The sequence below is a fragment of the Hemibagrus wyckioides genome, linkage group LG09, assembly GCF_019097595.1.
Source record: "Hemibagrus wyckioides isolate EC202008001 linkage group LG09, SWU_Hwy_1.0, whole genome shotgun sequence".
NCBI lineage: Eukaryota > Metazoa > Chordata > Actinopteri > Siluriformes > Bagridae > Hemibagrus > Hemibagrus wyckioides.
Window position 1 is genome coordinate 26,763,157 of NC_080718.1, and position 22,500 is coordinate 26,785,656.

General features: G+C 36.1%; 1 protein-coding gene across 3 annotated transcripts in view; it reads right to left on the reverse strand.

Moving 5' to 3' along the window:
• The window catches only part of ryr2b (ryanodine receptor 2b (cardiac)), an 88,909-nt gene that overhangs the window by 8,777 nt on the left and 57,632 nt on the right, over positions 1–22,500 (reverse strand). For all 3 annotated transcript variants that reach the window (XM_058398492.1, XM_058398491.1, XM_058398490.1), the window contains exons 76-97: positions 21,888–21,936; positions 21,653–21,703; positions 20,007–20,106; positions 19,262–19,341; positions 17,393–17,469; positions 15,864–15,937; positions 15,671–15,751; positions 14,723–14,811; positions 12,420–12,548; positions 12,143–12,247; positions 11,681–11,762; positions 10,940–11,469; positions 9,169–9,948; positions 7,870–7,934; positions 5,709–5,856; positions 5,330–5,416; positions 4,154–4,342; positions 3,055–3,185; positions 2,914–2,956; positions 1,624–1,745; positions 810–870; positions 588–734 (exon numbers count right to left, since the gene is read on the reverse strand). In XM_058398492.1, coding sequence (XP_058254475.1) covers positions 588–734; positions 810–870; positions 1,624–1,745; positions 2,914–2,956; positions 3,055–3,185; positions 4,154–4,342; positions 5,330–5,416; positions 5,709–5,856; positions 7,870–7,934; positions 9,169–9,948; positions 10,940–11,469; positions 11,681–11,762; positions 12,143–12,247; positions 12,420–12,548; positions 14,723–14,811; positions 15,671–15,751; positions 15,864–15,937; positions 17,393–17,469; positions 19,262–19,341; positions 20,007–20,106; positions 21,653–21,703; positions 21,888–21,936 — 3,220 coding nt within the window. The remainder of the gene's footprint in view (positions 1–587; positions 735–809; positions 871–1,623; positions 1,746–2,913; positions 2,957–3,054; positions 3,186–4,153; positions 4,343–5,329; positions 5,417–5,708; positions 5,857–7,869; positions 7,935–9,168; positions 9,949–10,939; positions 11,470–11,680; positions 11,763–12,142; positions 12,248–12,419; positions 12,549–14,722; positions 14,812–15,670; positions 15,752–15,863; positions 15,938–17,392; positions 17,470–19,261; positions 19,342–20,006; positions 20,107–21,652; positions 21,704–21,887; positions 21,937–22,500) is intronic.

The following is a 22,500-nucleotide window of genomic DNA, read 5'->3' on the forward strand; positions in this document are numbered from 1 at the left end:
CACACGCATCCAGCCATCCATGTGAAGAAAAAGAAAACATGATTCATCAGACCAGGCCACCTTCTTCCATTGCTCCGTGGTCCAGTTCTGTTGCTCACATGCCCATTGTGCTCTTTCTATCAGAACCAGCATTAACTTCTTCAGCAATCTGAGCAACAGTAGCTCGTCTGTTGGATCGGATCACACGGTCCAGCCTTCGCGCCCCACGTGCATCAATGAGCCTTGGCTGCCCATGACCCTGTCACCGGTTCACCACTGTTCCTTCCTAGGACCACTTTTGATAGATACTGACCAAACTTGATAATCAGCCCTGCCACATCACCCTCTGGTGGTCTGGAGGGATAATATCCTAGCTGTTCATGACATGGTACTCTGTTTCAGACTAAACTGCAGTGTCAAAGCTTCCTTAGTAATTAACTACTGGTAAAAACCAGACTGTTATAATGCAGAATAAGAATAAATGAGAAACTAAGCTTAGTTTAATTAATACACATTAGTTCGTTTGCTCTATGATATTTCCTTTTCTTATTAATACTGACAATAAGAGTGACTACTGCACTCAGAATTTTTATTCTGTTTATTTTTACCTGTTTTCCGTTGTGTGTGACGGATGACAGGATGGTGCGCAGAGTCTTAAAGCCCATGGCTACGTCCAGGAGGTGAGCGGCGAAGAAGAAATTATTGTAGTGGCCCAGAACGGAGAGCAGCATGTACCAGGCAAGATAGAGGAATGACTGAGGGGTTCATAAAGAAAACAAATGTAAAAATTTGTCCGTTTAATAAAGGAATGAATGTAAAAGATCACTCACGTTGTCGGTAAACACCACTCCTAGTTTCCAGATCTGATATTTCATATCAATGGAGTTCAGGCTGAAATGACAAGAACAGAAGCATTTGATACAGAAAGAGTCGAGGAACATGATGAGAAGCTTATTAACGAATTCTCCTGGTATCATTTTCTCCTGTGTGTTGTTTCTGTTATTCCCCACATGTTTTGTGCCACGCCTTTTCTATTGTTCCACCTTTCCTGCAGTGTCACCTGTTCCACATTTACCCTGATGTTTAGTCCCATATACACCAGCCCTTTTATATCTGTCTTTGTCAGTCATTACTTTTTGGTTCATGTGTTTCCAGGTTTCCATGTTATCATTACGCATGTGTGAAGGCTACTACCAAGGAGCTCTGGGTTCGAGCCCCACTTTAGTCGGTTTCTCCCAATCGTTCCAGTCATAGAGTTTGCTTGATTTTGCGTTAATTTCTGTGATGAAAAATCACAAAATCCTAAAGGGATTGATTTACTCCGTTCTGATGTTTACTTTTCTGTAACTTATTGCTTATTCTGAGATTTTTTAAAGGTATGTTCTGTACAACCCTCCAAGCAGCACTTCATTCCTGTTGCATATTATACATTTATGCTGATCTCCCTCTCTCTCTCTCTCTCTCTCTCTCTCTCTCTCAATGAATTATTACTCATGTACTGATCCATATGCTGTTCTACTATCCGCTCTGTGCCTGTGTGCACCCGCATTGCCTTATACATCCCTTTGAACACACACAAATCGACAGAATGTTAATATTCTCCACATATTCAGTATTCTGTAAAAATAAAAAATAAATCAGTACAGTTCTCTGGCTGCTCTTCTCCCTTTCCGGGCTTCATAACTGAAATCCAGTGTCGTTTTATCCAAACCCAGGAGTTCGCTGATTCTCTCAGAGCCATACAATTCGCTGTACTTGGCCATAACCTACAAGAAAAATCAATATATCAATATATATTTTATAAAGTTTACAGTATAATCTTCTTAATTCTTTTTTTCTAACTAACGTCTTTACATTAATTCCTGTTATAAGTCAAATGTTTAGATGTCCTCGTTGTTTTCTGAGAGTTGGCACACTAAATGTCGACAATTATCTCTCTCAAATCTCTTAATGTAATGAGTACTGTATTTTCTGGACTATAAGCACAGCTGGATTATTACTGCTATCCTACAGGCATTAAAAGTAACAACAAAGTAATTTACAGTGGAACCTCGGCATAGGAATGTAATTTGTTCTGGAGTGAAAATGTGTATTGCGAAACAGATTTTCCCATCAGAAATAATGTAAATGCAGATAATCCGTTCCAGCCGTCCAAAAATCTGACCAATATTCCCAATATGAAGCGTATGGAAACTGTACGGCTGCTTACAAAGAACTGACCCAAACCAAGCATTCCATGTCAAGGCTCCTCACAGGAAGTCGTGCCACCAAGCTTGGGCTAAAAATAGAACAGATCACCCACCCCACCGATCTGTCAACAAAAAAACACCCGAAAAATCACCTAGCTTTTGAACGCATGCTGAAGGCAACGTTGGTATCGTGGGTTGACTCTTTCACACAGCTTTCACTGACTGAAAAACAATTCATAAAATCCGTAAACTCCCTCTGGTCAACTTTGATTGCCTTTCAACTGAGGCAGACAAGTTTTGAACGGCTCCCAGACGTACGTGCAACTTAGCCGGCATTCGGTCCGGTTCAGTTCGTTCTTATGCCAAAGATACTTCATATGCTGAGGCAAATTTCTCGCAAAATTTCAATTCTTAAGGGGAAAATTCGTATGGAAGGGCATTCATATGCCGAGGTTCCACGGTATATAATAGAGTTTATACATAAAAATAATCATGACTTGCTCCTTCAATAATCATTAATCAGTAATCATGATTTGCTACCGTATTTATGGCAGATGTGCTAGTCTAGGATTTATGGTAATTCAGTCATTGGTTTGTAGGTGCAATCATCACAGAAGTGTAATTTTAGAGGCAGGAAAATATCATTTGGGAGGATTTTTTGGATAGCATTTGTTTGTTTGACTTAAAGTCTGGAAAAATAGTAATATAAGTGAGTGTTTTTTGAAAATCTAACATTTTACTGTACCTTCCTCTTCACAAATTTGTCCCAATAATTATTTGGAAAAGATCTAAAAGGAAAAAAAAAGATTTTACACATTTGAACATTTTTCATATAAAGTTAAGCGACAACATTTACCAGGTTTATAGCAATGATATAAGTGCTTACGGAGTGTTTATGGCCAGTCGGTCCCACTGGCCCCTGATGTCATCATCAGCAGGTTGCTGTGTGACATACAAGCCATCGAACTCCAGCTTCCGTGCCAGCTCCTTCTCACGCTTAAACACTACTAAAGGAACCTGAAGATCACAAACACACTGTAAGCGGCACTGATATTTACATTTACAGCATTTTTCTAGAGCGTCCTTATCTGGAGGAAAAAATATAATTACATTTGCAGATACCCATTTTATATAAATGACTAATTGAGGGTTAACAGCCTTGCTTAGGGACCCAGCTTTTGGTGGACCTGGGATTTGAACTCACAACCTTTCAACCATTAGTCCAACACATGAACCACTGAGCTACCACATCCTAAATATATTATGATGCTAAATCAATATTTCATAGAAATCAATATAATTTTTCGAAATGTTCATCGTTCACTGAAGTATAGCAGTGTCCCAAATCACATACTTATGCACTACACCACTATACTAGATGTGTAGTATAAATAGTGTGGGTCAGTGTAGTATAAATAGGGGAGGTGGTAGATCAAGTGGTTAAGGCTCTGGGTTGTTGATCATTGGGGAAGATCAGAGTTCAAGCCCCAGCACTGACAAGCTGCCAGCATTGGACCCTTGAGCAAGGCCCCTAACCCCCACCTGCTCCAGGGGCACTGCATCATGGCTGACCCTGTGCTCTGACCACAACTCTCCAAGGATGGGATATGTGAAGAAAGAATTTCACTGTGCTGTAATGTATATGTGACAAATAAAGGCTACTTAACTTAACACTACGGACTTACTCTGGACAACACTCTGGTCATACAAACATTTAATAAATTAGCTCCACACTCATTGTGTGATTTTTGTTCAACAATTTTATTCTGACCAATCAGAATCAAGAACCGGACAGCTCTGTGCCGTATATCTCCTCAGGGTTCTGCGTTTTGTCCTACATCTTCTTCATCAGTTCTGTCTCTGCAAAGCCCACTTGAATATTTAATAACCAGAGCGTATTATGAGAACAAAACCACATCAAAGCAGCGAGGAAGATAAAGGTGTCATCGAATTGGTGTCATTTTCAGTACAAACGAGGAGCTTGCCTTCAGACAGTAGTAGCCGATGATGGAGCAGAAGGAGATAAGAGTGTGTAACACAGCCAGAAAGCGGAGCACCGACTTCATATAACCGTTCTCTCCCAGAATATAACACACACTCTCAGAGTCAGCATAATCATCATCATCATCGCTGAGGTCAGACGGGGACTCACTTTCAGCTTGGCCAGAGGAAACCTGGGTCAGAAATGGACAGCGTTAAAGAGGACACACAACCAGAGTCAGTAATCAATAGAGCCTGTAATTATAAATAATGTTTCAGTATATTTAACCAAGAAATCAGACTCTAAAGCTCACATGGGAGACACAGCTGTATGTGCTGTCTGGGGCTGTGTATAGTTTATAGTTGTGTAGAATTGTGTATAGTTTTGAACAGTTGTGGAATGTTGGGTATGGTTATGTATAATTGTGTGTGATTGTGTATGGATGTGTACAGTTGTGTATAGTTGTATATAATTGCGTATAGTTTATGATGGTTTATGTTTGTTTATTCTTGTGTATTTTTGGGTATGGTTGTGTATACTTATATATAATTGTGTATAGTTGTCTATAGATGTGTATAGTTGTGTATGGTTGTGTATAGACGTGTATAGTTGTGTATAGATATGTACAGTTGTGTATGGTTGTCTATAGTTGTCTATAGTTATGTATAGTTGTGTATAGTTATGTATGGTTGTGTATAGATGTGTATAGATGTGTATAGTTATGTATGGTTGTCTATAGTTATGTATAGTTGTGTATAGTTATGTATGGTTGTGTATAGATGTGTATAGTTGTGTATATTTAAATATAATTGTGTATAGTTGTGTATGGTTATGTGTAAGTGTCATGATAGAGAGTTTTCTCTAGAACAGAACCATTTCTAGTCCTGGTCTTGGACTGGTCTTGATTACTGCCTTATTGATCAGTTTATTAATCTAGTATTTACTCAAATGCAGATTTTAATGATTTGAATCTTAGGATCTTTGGACCTTTGGATATTTTTGGATCTTTTTGAATTGTTTAGATCTTTGGATCTTTTTTAAATAATCCGAGTGAAAATAAGTCTTGAGAGGTGGAGTTTTGTTGCCTAGCGCAGTGCTGAACGTTAGTCAGTGCAGTCAGTGAGCTGGAAGGATGAAGTGTGTGAATCATGTGTGTGAGGGTGAACCCCACGTCCTTCACCTTGTAGAAGAGCAGAATGAAGTTGATGCTGAAGGCCACACACAGAGCCAGCACTCGCATGTTGTAGAAATTCCTGGCAAAATAATTCTACAAGAAACACACGTGTAGTTAGGACGGATTGCGTTCGTTACATGGCTTCACTGAGAGCATTTCTGCCGTGCCGCTAAGCTAGCTCATTTGCATATTCTCTGAGAGAAGTTACACAAAGAGAACCCATGTTAAATAAGTTCTTTTATCATGGTGATATGGATATCCATATAGCGTATCAGTGCGAATGAGGAGAATGAGGAGTACGAGCTAGAAAGGAAGAAGCTGACAGAGACACAGAGACACAATGACAGCATGAGGGGAAAAAAGATGACACACAGTTCCGCCTTACAAGCAGTTTTGTCTTCTGAGAGTCGATTATTTTCCACGTGGCTGATTCCTGAACCTCGGGCTCCACGGCTTTGTGGAAGCTCATCCTCCTGAATCTGCGTTTCTCCTTGTCTTCCCTCCTCTGGTGCTTCTTCTCGTTGTCTTCACCTCTGTGAAAGATACACTTTTTCATTTTTGGCACAAACGTTGCTGCTAATTTTCTAAACTAGTGTATAAACAAGTGGAGCAGCGGAAAATGTTATTAGGGTGGAAAAAGTCTGAGGAATAGAGCTGGAGTTCTGAGGGGCTCAGAGAGGGAAAATCTCTAGAATATAATCAAACATATTTAAAAAACCGAACCCTGGAGGTGTGAGGCACATATGCTAACTACTTAGCCACTGTGCCCCCAAACAGTAGTATGAGTAGTAATAGTAATAGTTGTTTCCTAATTATAAGATTTTTTCAATTTACTTTTCTCATTTAAAGCATTTATTATGCTAAATAAAAAAAGAAGATAAATCATCTTTTAATAGCATTTGAAAATAAAAAAAATTAAATGAGAAAAAAACATCAAAAAAATATTATGTAACTGATAATAGTCTAATAATCTAATCTAAAAAATATGAAATGCATAAGTCCATATTCAAGAGATTTTCACTTAATAAATAATTATTTATTTTTATTTTATTTATTTTTTATTTTATTTTATTTATATTTTCATATTAATTGATAGATTATTTGTATTCTATCTTTATATTCATTTTAATATAAAATAATATATAATATATTTTTAATATTTATTTATTTATTTACTTATTTTTATTTTAAAAAATGCTGTTTTTTATGTTGTTATTTTATTTGTTAATTTAATTCTTAAATCAGCAACAGATTTTTTTCTGCAAATACACAATTAGCATCCATGCTATAATGGAAAGAGAATATTATGAACCTAAAAATAATGAATTAATCATTTAATATTAATCTATTTGTTTAGCTAACATCTATTACAATCCACTTTTAAACAAAACTTGTCAGTCAAAATCACAAAATTAAGAAAATCAAGTGAAATGCTATGAATTGAAGAATTTTATTTTCTTCTTCTCAGGATCATCAGGAAATTTGGGATGACACAACTTCCTGTTTGGAATATACAGAGAATTTGAAAGGGGGTGAAGGTGTAACGTGAATGTTGTGGAAATTATGGAAAATAAGGTTTCAGGTTTGAGAAGGTTAACAGATTCAGATGTTAATGAAACAACAACAACAACAACAATAATAATAATAATAATAATAATAATAATAATTTCAAGGTAAATTGGAGTTCTAATAGGCTAAGAAACTCTAGCTTCATGGTTTAGCCTTCAGTTAAAAGGCTTCACCTTTATTTCTGCACTCTTCTTCTTCTTTCGGCTTTTCCCTTCAGGGGTCTCCACAGTGAATCATCTCTCTCCACCTATCCCTATCTTCTGCATCCTCAACACTTGCAGCCACTAGCTTCATATCCTCATTTATTCCATCCATATACCTCCTCTTTGTCCTTCCTCTTTTCCTCCTGCCTGGCAGCTCCATGTCCAACATTCTCCTACCAATATACTCACTCTCCCTCCTCTGGACATGTCCAAACCATCTTAATCTGTCCTCCCTAACTTTGTCCCCCAAATGTCCAACATGAGCCGTCCCTCTGATGTACTCGTTCCTAATCCTGTCCAACCGTGTCACTCCCAAAGAGAACCTCAACATCTTCAGTTCTGACTTCAATCTCTTCCTCAGTGACACTGGCTCTAAACTGGTCTCACCACTGTCTTGTACACCTTCCCCTTGATTCTCTCAGATATTTTTCTATCGCACACCTTTCTCCCTCAATTCCAACCTGCCTGCACTCGCTTCTTTACCTCTTTATTTTTGCACACAGTTCTATAAATCACGGGAATAGGGATCGGGATTTTATCTGAAGTTCATTATGTCTGAGGTGGAGCTTCAGACCTGGTCTTTCTCCCATAACTCCACAAAGTCAATGAGAAATATTGAGCATGATGCTTACCGCCAGGCTTTCAGATTTATTGAGATGAATGTGATTTATAGGACAGAGTAAATTAACCTCATCCTTTTAGTATTACATCAATAAAATCTAACGCATATGGAATAAATGCTTTATGTTACTGACAAAAAAAAGAAGTGCTTACTCTGCTTTTTCAGTCTCTGAATGTTTCTCCTCCTCTTCGTCCTCCTCCTCTTCAGGCACAGCTACCTATTCACACACACACACACACACAACATATACATATCTACAGACATAACAAAGGAGATCTGACTAAACATCAGATTAGCTCTTGTATCAAAATGAGATACTAGTAACAGCTTTGACTAGCTAGCATTGTGTCGTAAGTATCAACACAGCTAGGATTTGTAAATATGATTAGCGTGTGTATAAAAAAGTGAGAGACCTGATTATAATAGCTTTTGCTTGCTAGGTAGCTAGTTTTCTCTAAATATAAATCAAAACAAAGTTTTAATACGATTAGCTCTTATATCAAAAAGAGATCTCATTAACATAGCCATTGCTAGTTCAGTAGCTAGCTTCTCTGAGTAAAAACATTAGCAGCCCTCTTGCTAATTGCTAATACAATTTGCTCTTGCATCAAAGACAGATCTGAAACTGTTGACACTAAGGGAGCTAGCTTCTCTGAAAAAAAACAAACACAACTAGTGTTTTTAAATATGTTTAGCTCATGAATAAAAAGGGAACTGGCTAATAAAGCTATTGCTAGCAGTGTAGCTATCTTCTTCGAATAAAAGTGCAACTAGGATTTCTAAATACAATTAGCTCTCGTATCAAAATGAGCCAGAAATAACAGCTATGAGTAGCTAGCAACCTCGCTTAAATAAAAACACAACTAGGATTTGAAAATATGTTAGCTCTGGTATCAAAAAGAGATCTGAGGTGAATTTGAGGTAGCTAGCTACAAAAATTAGAAATAATATAATGTTGTGGATAGTATAAAATAGAATACGTTAACTATTGCTAGCAAGGTAGCTAGCTTCTCTGAATATAAAAACAACTAAGATTTGTAAATATAATTAGCTCTTGTATCAAAAAGAGGCCTGAAAAACATAGCCATTGCTAACTAGGTAGCTAGTTTCTCTAAATAACAGCACAACCTGGATTCTTATACGATTAGCTCTTGTATCAAAAAGAGATCTGAGGTAAATTTGAGGTAAAAATATAAAATAGAATACCTTCATTATTAATAGCAAGGTAGCTAGCATTTCTGAATAAAAACACAATGCTAACTGGATAGCCAGTTTCTCTAAATAACAGCACAACCAGGATTTTTATACGATTCGCTCTTGTAACAAAAAGGGATCTGAGGTAAATTTGAGGTAGCTAGCTACAAACATGAGAAATTATATAATATTGTAAATATTATAAAGCAGTTTGTTGTATAGACGACAGACCGAATTGACCAGATTACTGTACTGACCTGATATTTAGAAGGAACAACGCTAGCACTGGAATCTTGACTAATTAGCATATACTGGCCTCCTTCCTTTCTTAACTGGAGACCAAATATGTCAGTAAGTAGCTGAGGGTTCCGGGACACAGCCGATAAGTCCAGTGTCATTGCGTCTAGGTCACCACGGGAGGCTGTGGTCTGTTTGGGACCTCTGACCTGGTGGGTTACCCCATCGTTTACACCTGTGACCTCATCCAGCGTGGGTTCTGGCAGATCTCCGAAGAAATCTGAGAGTTTGGTCTCTTTGGCAAACTCGATAATGTAACCACTGAGAAAGACGAGGTAGAGGAAGTGTAGGAAAAAGCAGACGGTGCCTGAGACGCTACGAAAAATGGCTGATGAAACCGTCTGGAAGAAAAGAGCGACGGCCAAAACGAGACCCTTCATGCTTATCCTTTTTATCTGCCTCTTCATGTTCCTTATAGAGAAGAGACATATTATCATCATTAGGCCACAGAGAGGAGCCAGGAGGATCCGTTTCATCATCTCCATCGAGGAAAAGCCTTTCTGCTCTCCTCCAGTGTCATCGTTATCCATAGCAGAGCTTTTATCCTCGTTTTTCTTCTCGTCCGTTCCGTTATCCTCTGTTCCCGGCATTTCCTCGTCACGGTCTGAGGCAGAGATCTGGGCGGCCAGCTGCATCTCGAAGATGGTGTCCTCGCAAAAGTTCACGAAGAGCTCCATCTTTTCCTTCTCGCCTCCCTTGTTCACAATGTCGAAGATGAACTGACGCTTGCTCTCCTTGACCTAGGGCAAGAATTTCAATCCATTTCACAACTTCAAGGTTACTCTAAGCAAGAAAACACTCAAGGTATGGAAAATGAGGACTGAAGGTAGAGAGAGAGAGAGAGAGAGAGATAAACAAACATCTAATGAATTAATATCTATATTGCTGCATGAAGGGGTTTAATATAACAACATGGTTTCCACCCTTCATTATGTATAAATAATAATTACATATAATTTATACAATAGCACTTGATCCCGCATATGGTATTATTTTCAGTTTAGTTTTTATACAGTATATTACTCCAGTGCCTCATAAGGAGCATGACTCAGTTCTTTTCATTTTATTGTTTCATTACAGCAGAACAGAAATGGACTTACAGGACATTTTCAATCCATATAAAGAACTGAATGATGTTCTGGCTGAGAGTCTGATCTAAAATGAGTCAGGACTGGGTTTAATATCAATATTTACTCTGGGAAAAAATAACCATTTTTTGTTTTTTGGAGCTTTTCTATGCCCCTAGTAGGCCAGGGAAAAACAGAAATACTTCTGAAACACTACAAAGTCCTGAGTGTCTGCTTTCATATGACCTTCATATTAACCTCCACTGTGGCATGAGACATGACAAAGATATTCAATGCTGAACAACAAAACAGACGAAAATTCCCTTTTTGGCATCTGGGAAAAAGAGTTAATGTAGCCAGAGGATGCTAAATCGAGGTCATGAAATTATGTAAGTGTGGAATGTAGGCTATTTATTAGTGCGTAACTGAGACTTGGTTTACTTTTAGTCAAAGTCCACATCTGGTACCCGAATCCCAGGCAAGTGTCTGAGTCATGAATGAGGTCTGAATACTGATGTGTGAAACATTATCTGCATACAACTCTCTATATTGCCGCTTGTCCTTAAACTTTTCTGCCTATCTATCTCTGAGAACATTTATAAGTTGTAGCAAGAAGGTTGTGTATAAAATATTTAACATGCAGTGGCCATAAAAAAAACTTCACCTGTGGTTTCTCCCACTGCATCCGACTCGACTCGCTGATTTCGAAGTAGACCCTCTCGACCCGTTTCCCGCTGCCCATGATCTCGATCCTGCCCAGGTGAGGCTGGAAATACCTGAGCACGCTGTCTGCTAACTCCAGAAAGTTCCGTAATCGGGCATCATGAGGCATGTGTTCTGACAGGTTGGTCAAAAGGACAGCCACGTTGAAACCGATGTCTTTGGCCGGTTCGTGAAAACGTGCCACAAACACACGATAGTCCAGAAGCTTGCTCTCATTCGTCTCGGCGCAAGACAACAGGAATTCCGTCTCGGATGCCGTGTAGCGTTTGTAGCCTTCCATGGCTTTCTGGAAGTCCTTCTTGGAGATAAGCCCTTGTCCGTCAGGGTCATATTCTTTGAAGGCATCGGAGGATACGAGGTCTTTGAGTTTCAGGAACATGTCGAAGAATGTCAGGATCATTTCTACGTTGCCGGACGACTCCACCAGCATGTCCACCATCTGTTTGCCGATTGTTCCGTTCACGACGTTTCCTGAAATCAGCATCATGTGGTTAAAGTGCCATTGATAAAACTTTTCAAAATGGTTTCCTCTTTACATGTTGGTCATAAAATGGTATAAATAGAACTTCTGGTACAACATCTGGAGTTGGTTGCAATGAGTCACTGCCTTAAAATATTAAAATCCTAGAACTGTGTGACTGTATACTATCATTTCAGTTTTCTTTTTAAACCTGGTTCCTACCTTCCAGCATAGACAGCAGCATCACCACCATGTCTTTCAGCAGATCCATCAGTTCCTTCAGGAGCTCGATCTGACTCGAATCCTGGATGTAGCACAATATTGTCACGTCTCGCTGTATTTTTAGCTTACATTTATTCCAGTGTTTTTATATGTCAGAGACAGACATTTGCTGTCACATACACCCCTGTAAATAGCACCATCTGTTTCTTCAATCATCTCAGCTATTTTTAGGTTTATTAAATTCCGCATGATGGTTAAGATATTTTTTACTTTGGTAATTTAAACATTCAGATTTATTCACATTATAGGCGCTTGACAGGACAGCTTCGGCGTGCATCAAATCCGTGGTTTTAAAAAGATTTTTAGGAATGAATTAGAAAGTATTTGTTTTATCCTGGACATTTGTAGTATGTAGTAGTAGTAGTACATTTGTAGTATGTAGTAGTGTTTCTTGATGCAAACCTGAGAAAGCTTCATCTGCATGTGGGCGAAAACATGAAGGAAACCGACCACGGCATCCCACAGCCGACTGTGTGCCAAACTCTGCTGGTTTCCAGTGCAGGGACCCTTAAAAAAATAACTTTATGCTAATGATTCATTTTTTATGTAACATTTCATTTCACATCTCTTTTTTTGCAAAGATTTGCATATTGTTAAAGTAAATATTAAGCAATGAAACTAATATTCATCTTGCATGTGTGTGTGTAAAGGTTTCAATTGTATTCAGTAAGCTCCTCACCTGGATATACTCTGTGAGGGTGTTAAAGACCTGCTTGGCAACCCTGATGGCTTTAGAGAAGTTACACTGGCCATGTTCATCGATCACTTCTTTCCCGGAGTAATACCAGTAAAAGTCACTGATGGACTCCTAAACACAGCGTGCAGTTATAAATCTACTACTAAATATTAAATACTGTACATTCACTACTCTACATTCACTACTGCACATTTACTTCTGTATATTCACTATTATATATATATTCACTACCAATATGTACTTTTACAACTATACATTCACAACAGTATATTAAATTCTATATATTCACCTATGTATATTCACTACTGTATATTCACTATTATATATATTAACTACTGTATATTCACTACTGTACATTCACTACTGTACATTCAACACAATATATCCACTACTGTATATTCACTATTATATATATTAACTACTGTATATTCACTACTGTACATTCACTACTGTACATTCAACACAATATATCCACTACTGTATATTCACTATTACATATATTCACTACTGTATATTCACTACTGTATATTTACTATTACATATATTCACTACTGTACATTCACTACTGTATATTTACAACTGTATATTTACTACTGTATATTCACTACTGTATATTTACTACTGTACATTCAATACAATATATCCACTACTGTATATTCACTATTACATATATTCACTACTGTACATTCAACACAATATATCCACTACTGTATATTCACTATTACATATATTCACTACTGTATATTCACTACTGTACATTCAACACAATATATCCACTACTGTATATTCAATATTACATATATTCACTACTGTATATTCACTATTGTATATTCACTATTACATATATTCACTACGGTACATTCACTACTGTATATTTACTACTGTATATTTACTACTGTACATTCAACACAATATATCCACTACTGTATATTCACTATTACATATATTCACTACTGTATATTCACTACTGTATATTCACTACTGTATATTCACTATTACATATATTCACTACTGTACATTCACTACTGTATATTTACTACTGTATATTTACTACTGTATATTCACTACTGTACATTCAACACAATATATCCACTACTGTATATTCACTATTACATATATTCACTACTGTATATTCACTACTGTATAGTCACTATTACATATATTCACTACTGTACATTCACTACTGTATATTTACTACTGTATATTCACTACTGTACATTCAACACAATATATCCACTACTGTATATTCACTATTACATATATTCACTACTGTACATTCACTACTGTATATTTACAACTGTATATTTACTACTGTATATTCACTACTGTATATTTACTACTGTACATTCAATACAATATATCCACTACTGTATATTCACTATTACATATATTCACTACTGTACATTCAACACAATATATCCACTACTATATATTCATTATTACATATATTCACTACTGTACATTCACTACTGTATATTTACAACTGTATATTCACTACTGTATATTCAACACAATATATCCACTACTGTATATTCACTATTACATATATTCACTACTGTATATTCACTACTGTATATTCACTATTACATATATTCACTACTGTACATTCACTACTGTATATTTACAACTGTATATTTACTACTGTATATTCACTACTGTATATTTACTACTGTACATTCAATACAATATATCCACTACTGTATATTCACTATTACATATATTCACTACTGTACATTCAACACAATATATCCACTACTGTATATTCACTACTGTATATTCACTACTGTATATTCACTATTACATATATTCACTACTGTACATTCACTACTGTATATTTACAACTGTATATTTACTACTGTATATTCACTACTGTATATTTACTACTGTACATTCAATACAATATATCCACTACTGTATATTCACTATTACATATATTCACTACTGTACATTCAATACAATATATCCACTACTGTATATTCAATACTGTATATTCACTACTGTACATTCAATACAATATATCCACTACTGTATATTCATAACTGTATATATTTACTACTGTATATTCACGACTGCGTATTCACTACAGTGTATTTATCACTGCATAATGAATATTCAACATGAGGTCACAGCTGCACATGTACAGCTCTATTCATATTGTAAATGTATTATAGATGCAACAAAACTGTTCTCACTCATTTGTAAAAAAAAAAAAAAAAAAAAAAATCCAAGTGCACATACTGTTAAATATCCCCATCCTGTTAGTTTAGCTAACAGTGCTGATTTACCTGCAGTCGGAGCAGGTAGTCCACCGTGGAGATGATAATGTTTACTGTGGTATTGTTTCCTGTCTGACTCCTCAGGTAGTTCTGAAAATCTGCCACAAAAAACGTCAGTTGTGATTTTGACGAGCGTGACGTTATATTCTCTATTGGAAAATAAATCGGTTAAATGTTATGTTTCCACAGAAAACCAGAAAAGAAGGAGAAGGAAAGCAGTCTCTACACCACTGTGAATTTTCATAGCCTGAATTTGCATACTTGGATATTATTGGTGCTTAAGATTTTATGACATCATAGCACATGTTGTGTGTTTTCCCAAACCTTACTTTTAGCTCTAGCTCCTTCAGAGAAATAATATTTCCAATAATATTTTGAGAAGACGGTAGAAGTAATTGCTTTCTTTACAGTAAGTCTTGGTATGACATCAGGAACATGTTGGAGCATAGGAATCCATCAGGTTATGAGTTTAAATGGGTCTGAAAGCCAATTTTGGGACAGTTGTATGTGGATTAGAATAAAAGTTTTTAATATAGAAAAAGATATGAATGTGTGTGGCTTCTATATTAAAATAATAAAGAGGCAGTAAAGGTGTAGGAAAAGATGTGACCCTAATAAACTGAAGCTAAAAAAACATAATAGGTGTCTTTAAATATAGAGAGCTAACGCCATGATATCTAATCTATTCATACAGGTAATAAATTCATAGTAATATCACAAGGCAGAGGAGCAAATCCTCAATATTCCTCCATATTGTCATTATAATTCTTTATATTAAAAACATATTATTACTTTTTTCTGTCATTGTCAAGCATGAGACAAAATCAAAAGCAAGAGGAGGAAAAAAAAGAAGGCAAGGATAGATGACTGTGTGTGATTCTGAGTTATTAGGTTGTTACTATAGCCCGGAGATGTTGAGCTGCTGGTGATTTATTGTGCAATCGTGCGAATAAACACCTGCATTATGTCCTTCGCAAAGCAACTGGAGGAAACGAAAGAGATCACAAGTCAGCGGCTCCTCTGCCATAACCTTATCACCTTAATAGACACATACAGAGAGAAAAGTAATACGCGGAACAAATTGCATCATCTCCACTCGCATTATACAGTATACCTCTGATTTATTGTGTAGTCACTGTCTCAGACGTACCTGCCTTGCCTTCAGCTCCCGTTCCTAAACCCTCGGCTTTCATCTGCCTCTCGAACGCGTTCAGGTCCAAAACGCTACAGATCCGACAGCATGGGGGAAAAATATTACAGGCACATCAGTGGTCATAACTGTTCTTTAAGCAAGAACAACGTCAAGATTATATCATAACCAGGGGTGTTCAGTTAAATCAATATCTCTGTAAGCTTCTGAAGCACCATAAACAAAAACTATGACTTTTCCAATGTATTATTATCTCCTCAATCCATTATTACTAATATCCTAGAATCCTGTGACATGACTAGGAAAAATATATTGCATAAAATAACACATTTTGAAGAAAAAAATATATACAGTCTATCTTAAGGGCTAGGAAACAAAGGAAGGAAAAACCATTCAAGTAGATGGAAGAAGGTAAAAAGAAGCGGTCCAAATGTAATGTTTCAGACTAACTGAGACTATAATCCGCTGCATGTTGTGCGAGGCAAATAGATTTGCTATGTTCTTTAGCCAAAAACAATGCTTTTAATTAGACTCAGCATCATCAAGACTTGTTTATTTGACTTAGAAATGACAAATTTGAGCTACAATGATGAGAAAATTGTCTACGCCTTTATGTTTGTTGGTAAAGACAGACAAGCTAGCCAGCTAACTGTAAGAGTGACATATATCTTCCACCTCAGAACTCTACAGTAAGTGTGACAGATTGAACAAGTGAATATATCTGATCGTATTGGGAATATTGCTAACATTTTTGGGCGGCTGGAACGGATTATCTGCATTTACATTATTTCTTATGGGAAAATTTCATTTCGCTATACAAATTTTCGCCTTAAGAACTCACCTCCAGAACCAATTCAATTCGTATGCTGAAGTTCCACTGTTATATAGAGCATGGGTGTCCACAAAGGGTTGGTGTGGATGCAGGTTTTCATACCAGTCAAGCAGAATCCAGTCTACTGAAAGCCAAGATCAACTGATTAAATGTGTGGAATAAGATGTGGCTTCTACATGATTGGTATGAAAACCTGGACATTATATAGAACATATATATCCTATTTATAATACCTACTGCATCCCTGTACATAAATCTTCTACTCCCCCTGTATATATCAGAGAACTTCCTGACTTCCTGTTTTTCTCAGTCAGAAATCCCAAGTTATGACCTTCGGTAGAATGCAGCAATATTGTTAGCACACTGAGTGTTTTTTCTTAGTCCAGCATTTATCTGTCATGCAAATAAAAAAGAGTTTTTGTCCCTCCTCTTTTTGGTTAGATTTGGGTGAACATCGAGTGTCGTATAAGTCAAAGTCTTAAATAGAATAGAATGGAATGTAAGTAAGAGAGGTAACTCCCAGGCAGCATGCAGGCAGTCACTACACTACAGGTTTGCTGGGAATTCTAGACCATGTGAGCAGTTCAAAGACTCGTTTTTCTAACAGTGTGAATGAAACGAGACAGCAGGTCGCATTTGGCCCGCGGGCCTTGAGATTGACACAGGTTCTGAAATATGACTGAAACAGAGACGATACCTGCAGGACTGCATGAGGCTCGCCAGGCTGTGAAAGAATCCCACGTCTCTTTTCTCTCTCAGATAGTCCAACATTTTCTATAAGGAACCAGGAAGAATAAAAACCCATGCAATACTGTGAGAGAGGATAAAATGATGACTAGAGGTGTAGCAGTACAGTTCAGTCACAATATACTGATATTCATGATACTGGCTTCATGATTCAATTTGTGATACTGGCTTAATAACTCAATTCATGATTCTGGCTTCATGATTTGATTCACAATACTGACTTAATGATTCAATTCATGATACTGGCTTCATGATTTGATTCACAATACTGACTTAATGATTCAATTCATGATACTGGCTTCATGATATGATTCACAATACTGACTTAATGATTCGATTCATGATACTGGCTTCATGATTCAATTCATGATACTGGCTTTATGATTCATTTCACAATACTGGCTTCATGATTCAATTAATGATACTGGCTTCACATTTCGATTCATGATACCGGCTTCATGATTCAATTCACTATACTGGCTTCATGATATGATTCACAATACTGACTTAATGATTCGATTCATGATACTGGCTTTATGATTCATTTCACAATACTGGCTTCATGATTCAATTCATGATACTGGCTTCATGATATGATTCACAATACTGACTTAATGATTCGATTCATGATACTGGCTTCATGATTCAATTCATGATACTGGCTTTATGATTCATTTCACAATACTGGCTTCATGATTCAATTAATGATACTGGCTTCACATTTCGATTCATGATACCGGCTTCATGATTCAATTCACTATACTGGCTTCATGATATGATTCACAATACTGACTTAATGATTCGATTCATGATACTGGCTTTATGATTCATTTCACAATACTGGCTTCATGATTCAATTCATGATACTGGCTTCATGATATGATTCACAATACTGACTTAATGATTCGATTCATGATACTGGCTTCATGATTCAATTCATGATACTGGCTTTATGATTCATTTCACAATACTGGCTTCATGATTCAATTAATGATACTGGCTTCACATTTCGATTCATGATACCGGCTTCATCATTCAATTCATTATACTGGCTTCATGATTTGACTCACAATACTGACTTAATGATTCGATTCATGATACTGGCTTTATGATCTAATTCATGATACTGGCTTAACATTTTGATTAATGATACTGGCTTCATGATTCAATTCATGATACTGGCTCCATGATTCAGTTCATGATACTGGCTTCATAATTAGATTCACGACACTGGCCTCATTATTTGTTTTATCATACTGACTTCATGATTTTCCTTTTTTTTATTTCTGAATAATAAACAATGCAAATAAACGTGTATTTTTGTTGGTGTAAAACTAAATATATTAAAAAATTTCTATGAACAGAGGTTTTATATTATAAACAAATTGTAGCAAATGTTCATCATATTTAAAAAAAAAAAAAATTAATTCATAATTTTAATCATATAAACTCTGTAGCAGTGTCTAAAGCACCATTTTAACCTGAAAATTAAAGCTCGCAATCATGTGATCAGTGTGCCTCCAATATACTTTAACTCTACGGGTTGTGCAGAATGGGAGCTCTGGTCCCATAATGTCACATTTCATGGTGATGTATGGTGTCATGATGTATCATTCCACCCCTAATGCTAACATTAGCAATGGTTACGATTCTTGATATTGACTTTGACATATATTTTAATTTTTTAACTATTTTTTTTTTCCTAATTGTTATGATGGTGTTCATATTCATTTAAATGTCACTAATAAGGGATGAAATTACATACAATATACTTAAATATTCAGTATGCAGTTTGAAATGAAACGTTACTGAGGCCAACCTGCTGTACATCTGTGTTTCCTCCGTTCAGGATGGCGATGCCGAGTTTAAGAGTGGCCTCCACCCAGGGCCCCGCAACACCTGGTATTAAAATACAACACTGACCTGAGTATAAAGTTCGAGTGAGTGGGGTTCTGCTAACTAACTAGCAAAGGACGACCTTTTAATAACAAAGATGAAGAAATAAACAAAAAAGAATAACAATTGCTTAATAAATAAACAACTAAGAGTATGTGTGAATAAAAATGAATATTTATTTAATCAGCGAGAAAATAAATTAAAGAATGAATGATTCTCTTAATGAATGGACGTGTGGAGAGATGGTTGGACGGATAATTTAGCGCATGGATGAATGAAAAAATGAATAAATAAACGTCTCATTAATTCCTTCATTCATTAACAGAATCATTCACCTGGATAAATCCTTACAGGTTTTAGTCTTATCCTTTTGGGTCTTCACACAAATAAATGAAAATGTAAAACCGGTTAAAAATTCCACTAGCAATAGATTTTATGTCAATAATAATCTTAATTAATTAATTAATTTATTTATTTATTGATACTATTATTTAATAAAATAATAATAATAATAATAATAATAATAATAATAATAATAATAATAATAATAATATGCTAATTGTGTTAATTGTGTCAAGTTTCAAGTTCAGGCACATGAAATGTAAAAAGCAATAAAATTTTGACTTGAATTTTTGTTTGTTTGTTTGTTTATTTGTTTGTTTGTTTACCTCTGCTGGCACTGAGCCTCTGGAGAACCATCTCTGCAGCGCCACGATCGTGTAATCTGGCCTGCTGATACAAGAGTCTCTGTTTCTCCAGCTCTTTCTCCTGAAATCAATCAACCAATCAGTCGATCAATCAATTCACAAAATCAATAAAACACAATCAATCTGCTTATTTTTCAATCACAGCGAACTAAGACAATAATGATTCCATAAATAAATTCATAGATCTCTTAAAGGTTCCAGATAGATATTTTTGGGGGGATTTTTCGATTCATTTTTGAAAACTGATCGATCCACAAACAGCTTTCTTGTAGTGTGCTTTAGACATCTGAACCCCTTCTCTAACCCAGGAGTGGTTCTGTATAGAACCTGAAAACCCCTTTCTAACTATACTATTATTATTATTATTATTGTTATTATTATTATTTACAAATTTCAACAGGAAAATACAGCAAATTCAAACACAGTATATATTTATGTCTACAAAAACATTTATTGAAGTGCCTCATCATTTCAGTTTGAATTATTTCACGTTTAATCATCTATTGTGAACAAATAAATGACTCACTGATTCAGTAAATGACTCCTTGAATATCATATGAATGAGCACATGAACATAATGAAAGAAGAAAGGATAGATGGATGGAAGGAAGGAAGGAAGGAAGGAAGGAAGGAAGGAAGGGTGGATGGATGGATGGATGGAAGAAGGAAGGAAGGAAGGAACAAACTAACAAGTAAAGAAGGGATATGACTTACTGATTCAGTAAATGACTCTTTGGATATCATATGAATGAGCAGATGAACATAATGAAAGGAGAAAGGAAGGATAGAAGGAAGGAAGGAAGGAAGGAAGGAAGGAAGGAAGGAAGGAAGGAAGGAAGGAAGGAAGGAAGGAACGAATGAACGAACGAACGAACGAACTAACTAACTAATTAACTAACTAACTAACAAGTGAAGAAGGGATATGACTTACTGATTCGGTAAATGACTCTTTGGATATCATATGAATGAGCAGATGAACATAATGAAAGGAGATAGGAAGGATAGATGGAAGGAAGGAAGGAAGGAAGGAAGGAAGGAAGGAAGGAAGGAAGAAAGGAAGGAAGGATGGATGGATGGAAGAAGGAAGGAAGGAAGGAAGGAAGGAAGGAACAAACTAACAAGTAAAGAAGGGATATGACTTACTGATTCAGTAAATGACTCTTTGGATATCATATGAATGAGCAGATGAACATAATGAAAGGAGAATGGAAGGATCGATGGATGGAAGGAAGGAAGGAAGGAAGGAAGGAAGGAAGGAACGAATGAACGAACAAACAAACTAATAAACTAATTAACAAGTGAAGAAGGGATATGACTTACTGATTCAGTAAATGACTCCTTGGATATCATATGAATGAGCAGATGAATATAATGAAAGGAGAACGAAAGGGTAAATGGATGGAAGAAGGAAGGAAGGAAGGAAGGAAGGAAGGAAGGAAGGAAGGAAGGAAGGATGGATGGATGGATGGATGGAAGGAAGGAAGGAAAGAAAGAAGGATAGATGGATGGAAGGAAGGAAGGCCCCAGAGCCCCAGGGTTCTATATCTAATAGTGTATGATGCATGATAAGCAGATTTGTATTGCTGTACAGCTTCCTCTACACTCACCTCAAAGGATTTCACCTCATCATGACCGTCCTCATCCTCAGCCTGACAGCTCTGCACGGGGATTAGTACGACACGGTTATAACACTGTCACATCAGGACTATGATCATCATAAGCTTCTTAGGTTTAAAGAAATTAGGATACGAATTACTGTCATTAAAATAATGTAGATAAATGTAGTCTGTGGAATGAGGTGGGTTGTTTTGTGACGTGTCTCAGCACTCATATGGAGGTTACCTTGGCCATGATGTCAGTGTAGGACCAGTACAGACTGTCTTCCTCCAGCCTGATGAAAAAATACTGATAAATAAATCACTGCATGGAATACATTTAATAAATTAATGAATAAAACAGCAAAAAACAAAATCTTAAAAAGAAAAGATGAAAAACAAACAATCAAATAATTAAATTAAATTAAATTAAATTAATAAATATCTCTCAGTGAATTAATGACTGACTGATGAATTAATTCAAGAAATAAACAAGTGAAGGACTTAATGAAAAATAAATCTTTGAACAATTCAATGGTTCAATAAATGACTAAATGAATCTGTGGGTAAATTAACAGGAAAATGAATAAATAAACAATTCAGAGAGTTAATATATAAATGAACGGATGGATGGAAAAGCCAGCAGATGAATGATAAGAACAAAAATGACTAAATGAAGCAACGAATGCGGCAGAAAGATTTTGTTAATGAATAAATTAATTACGGAATCAGTTAGTGAAAGAACCAAAAATAGATGAATGAATCAATTAATCAATGAATCAATGAATATGAACAAATAAATGACTCGTTGATTCAGTAAATGACTCATTGGCTATCAAATGAATGAGCAGATGAACTTA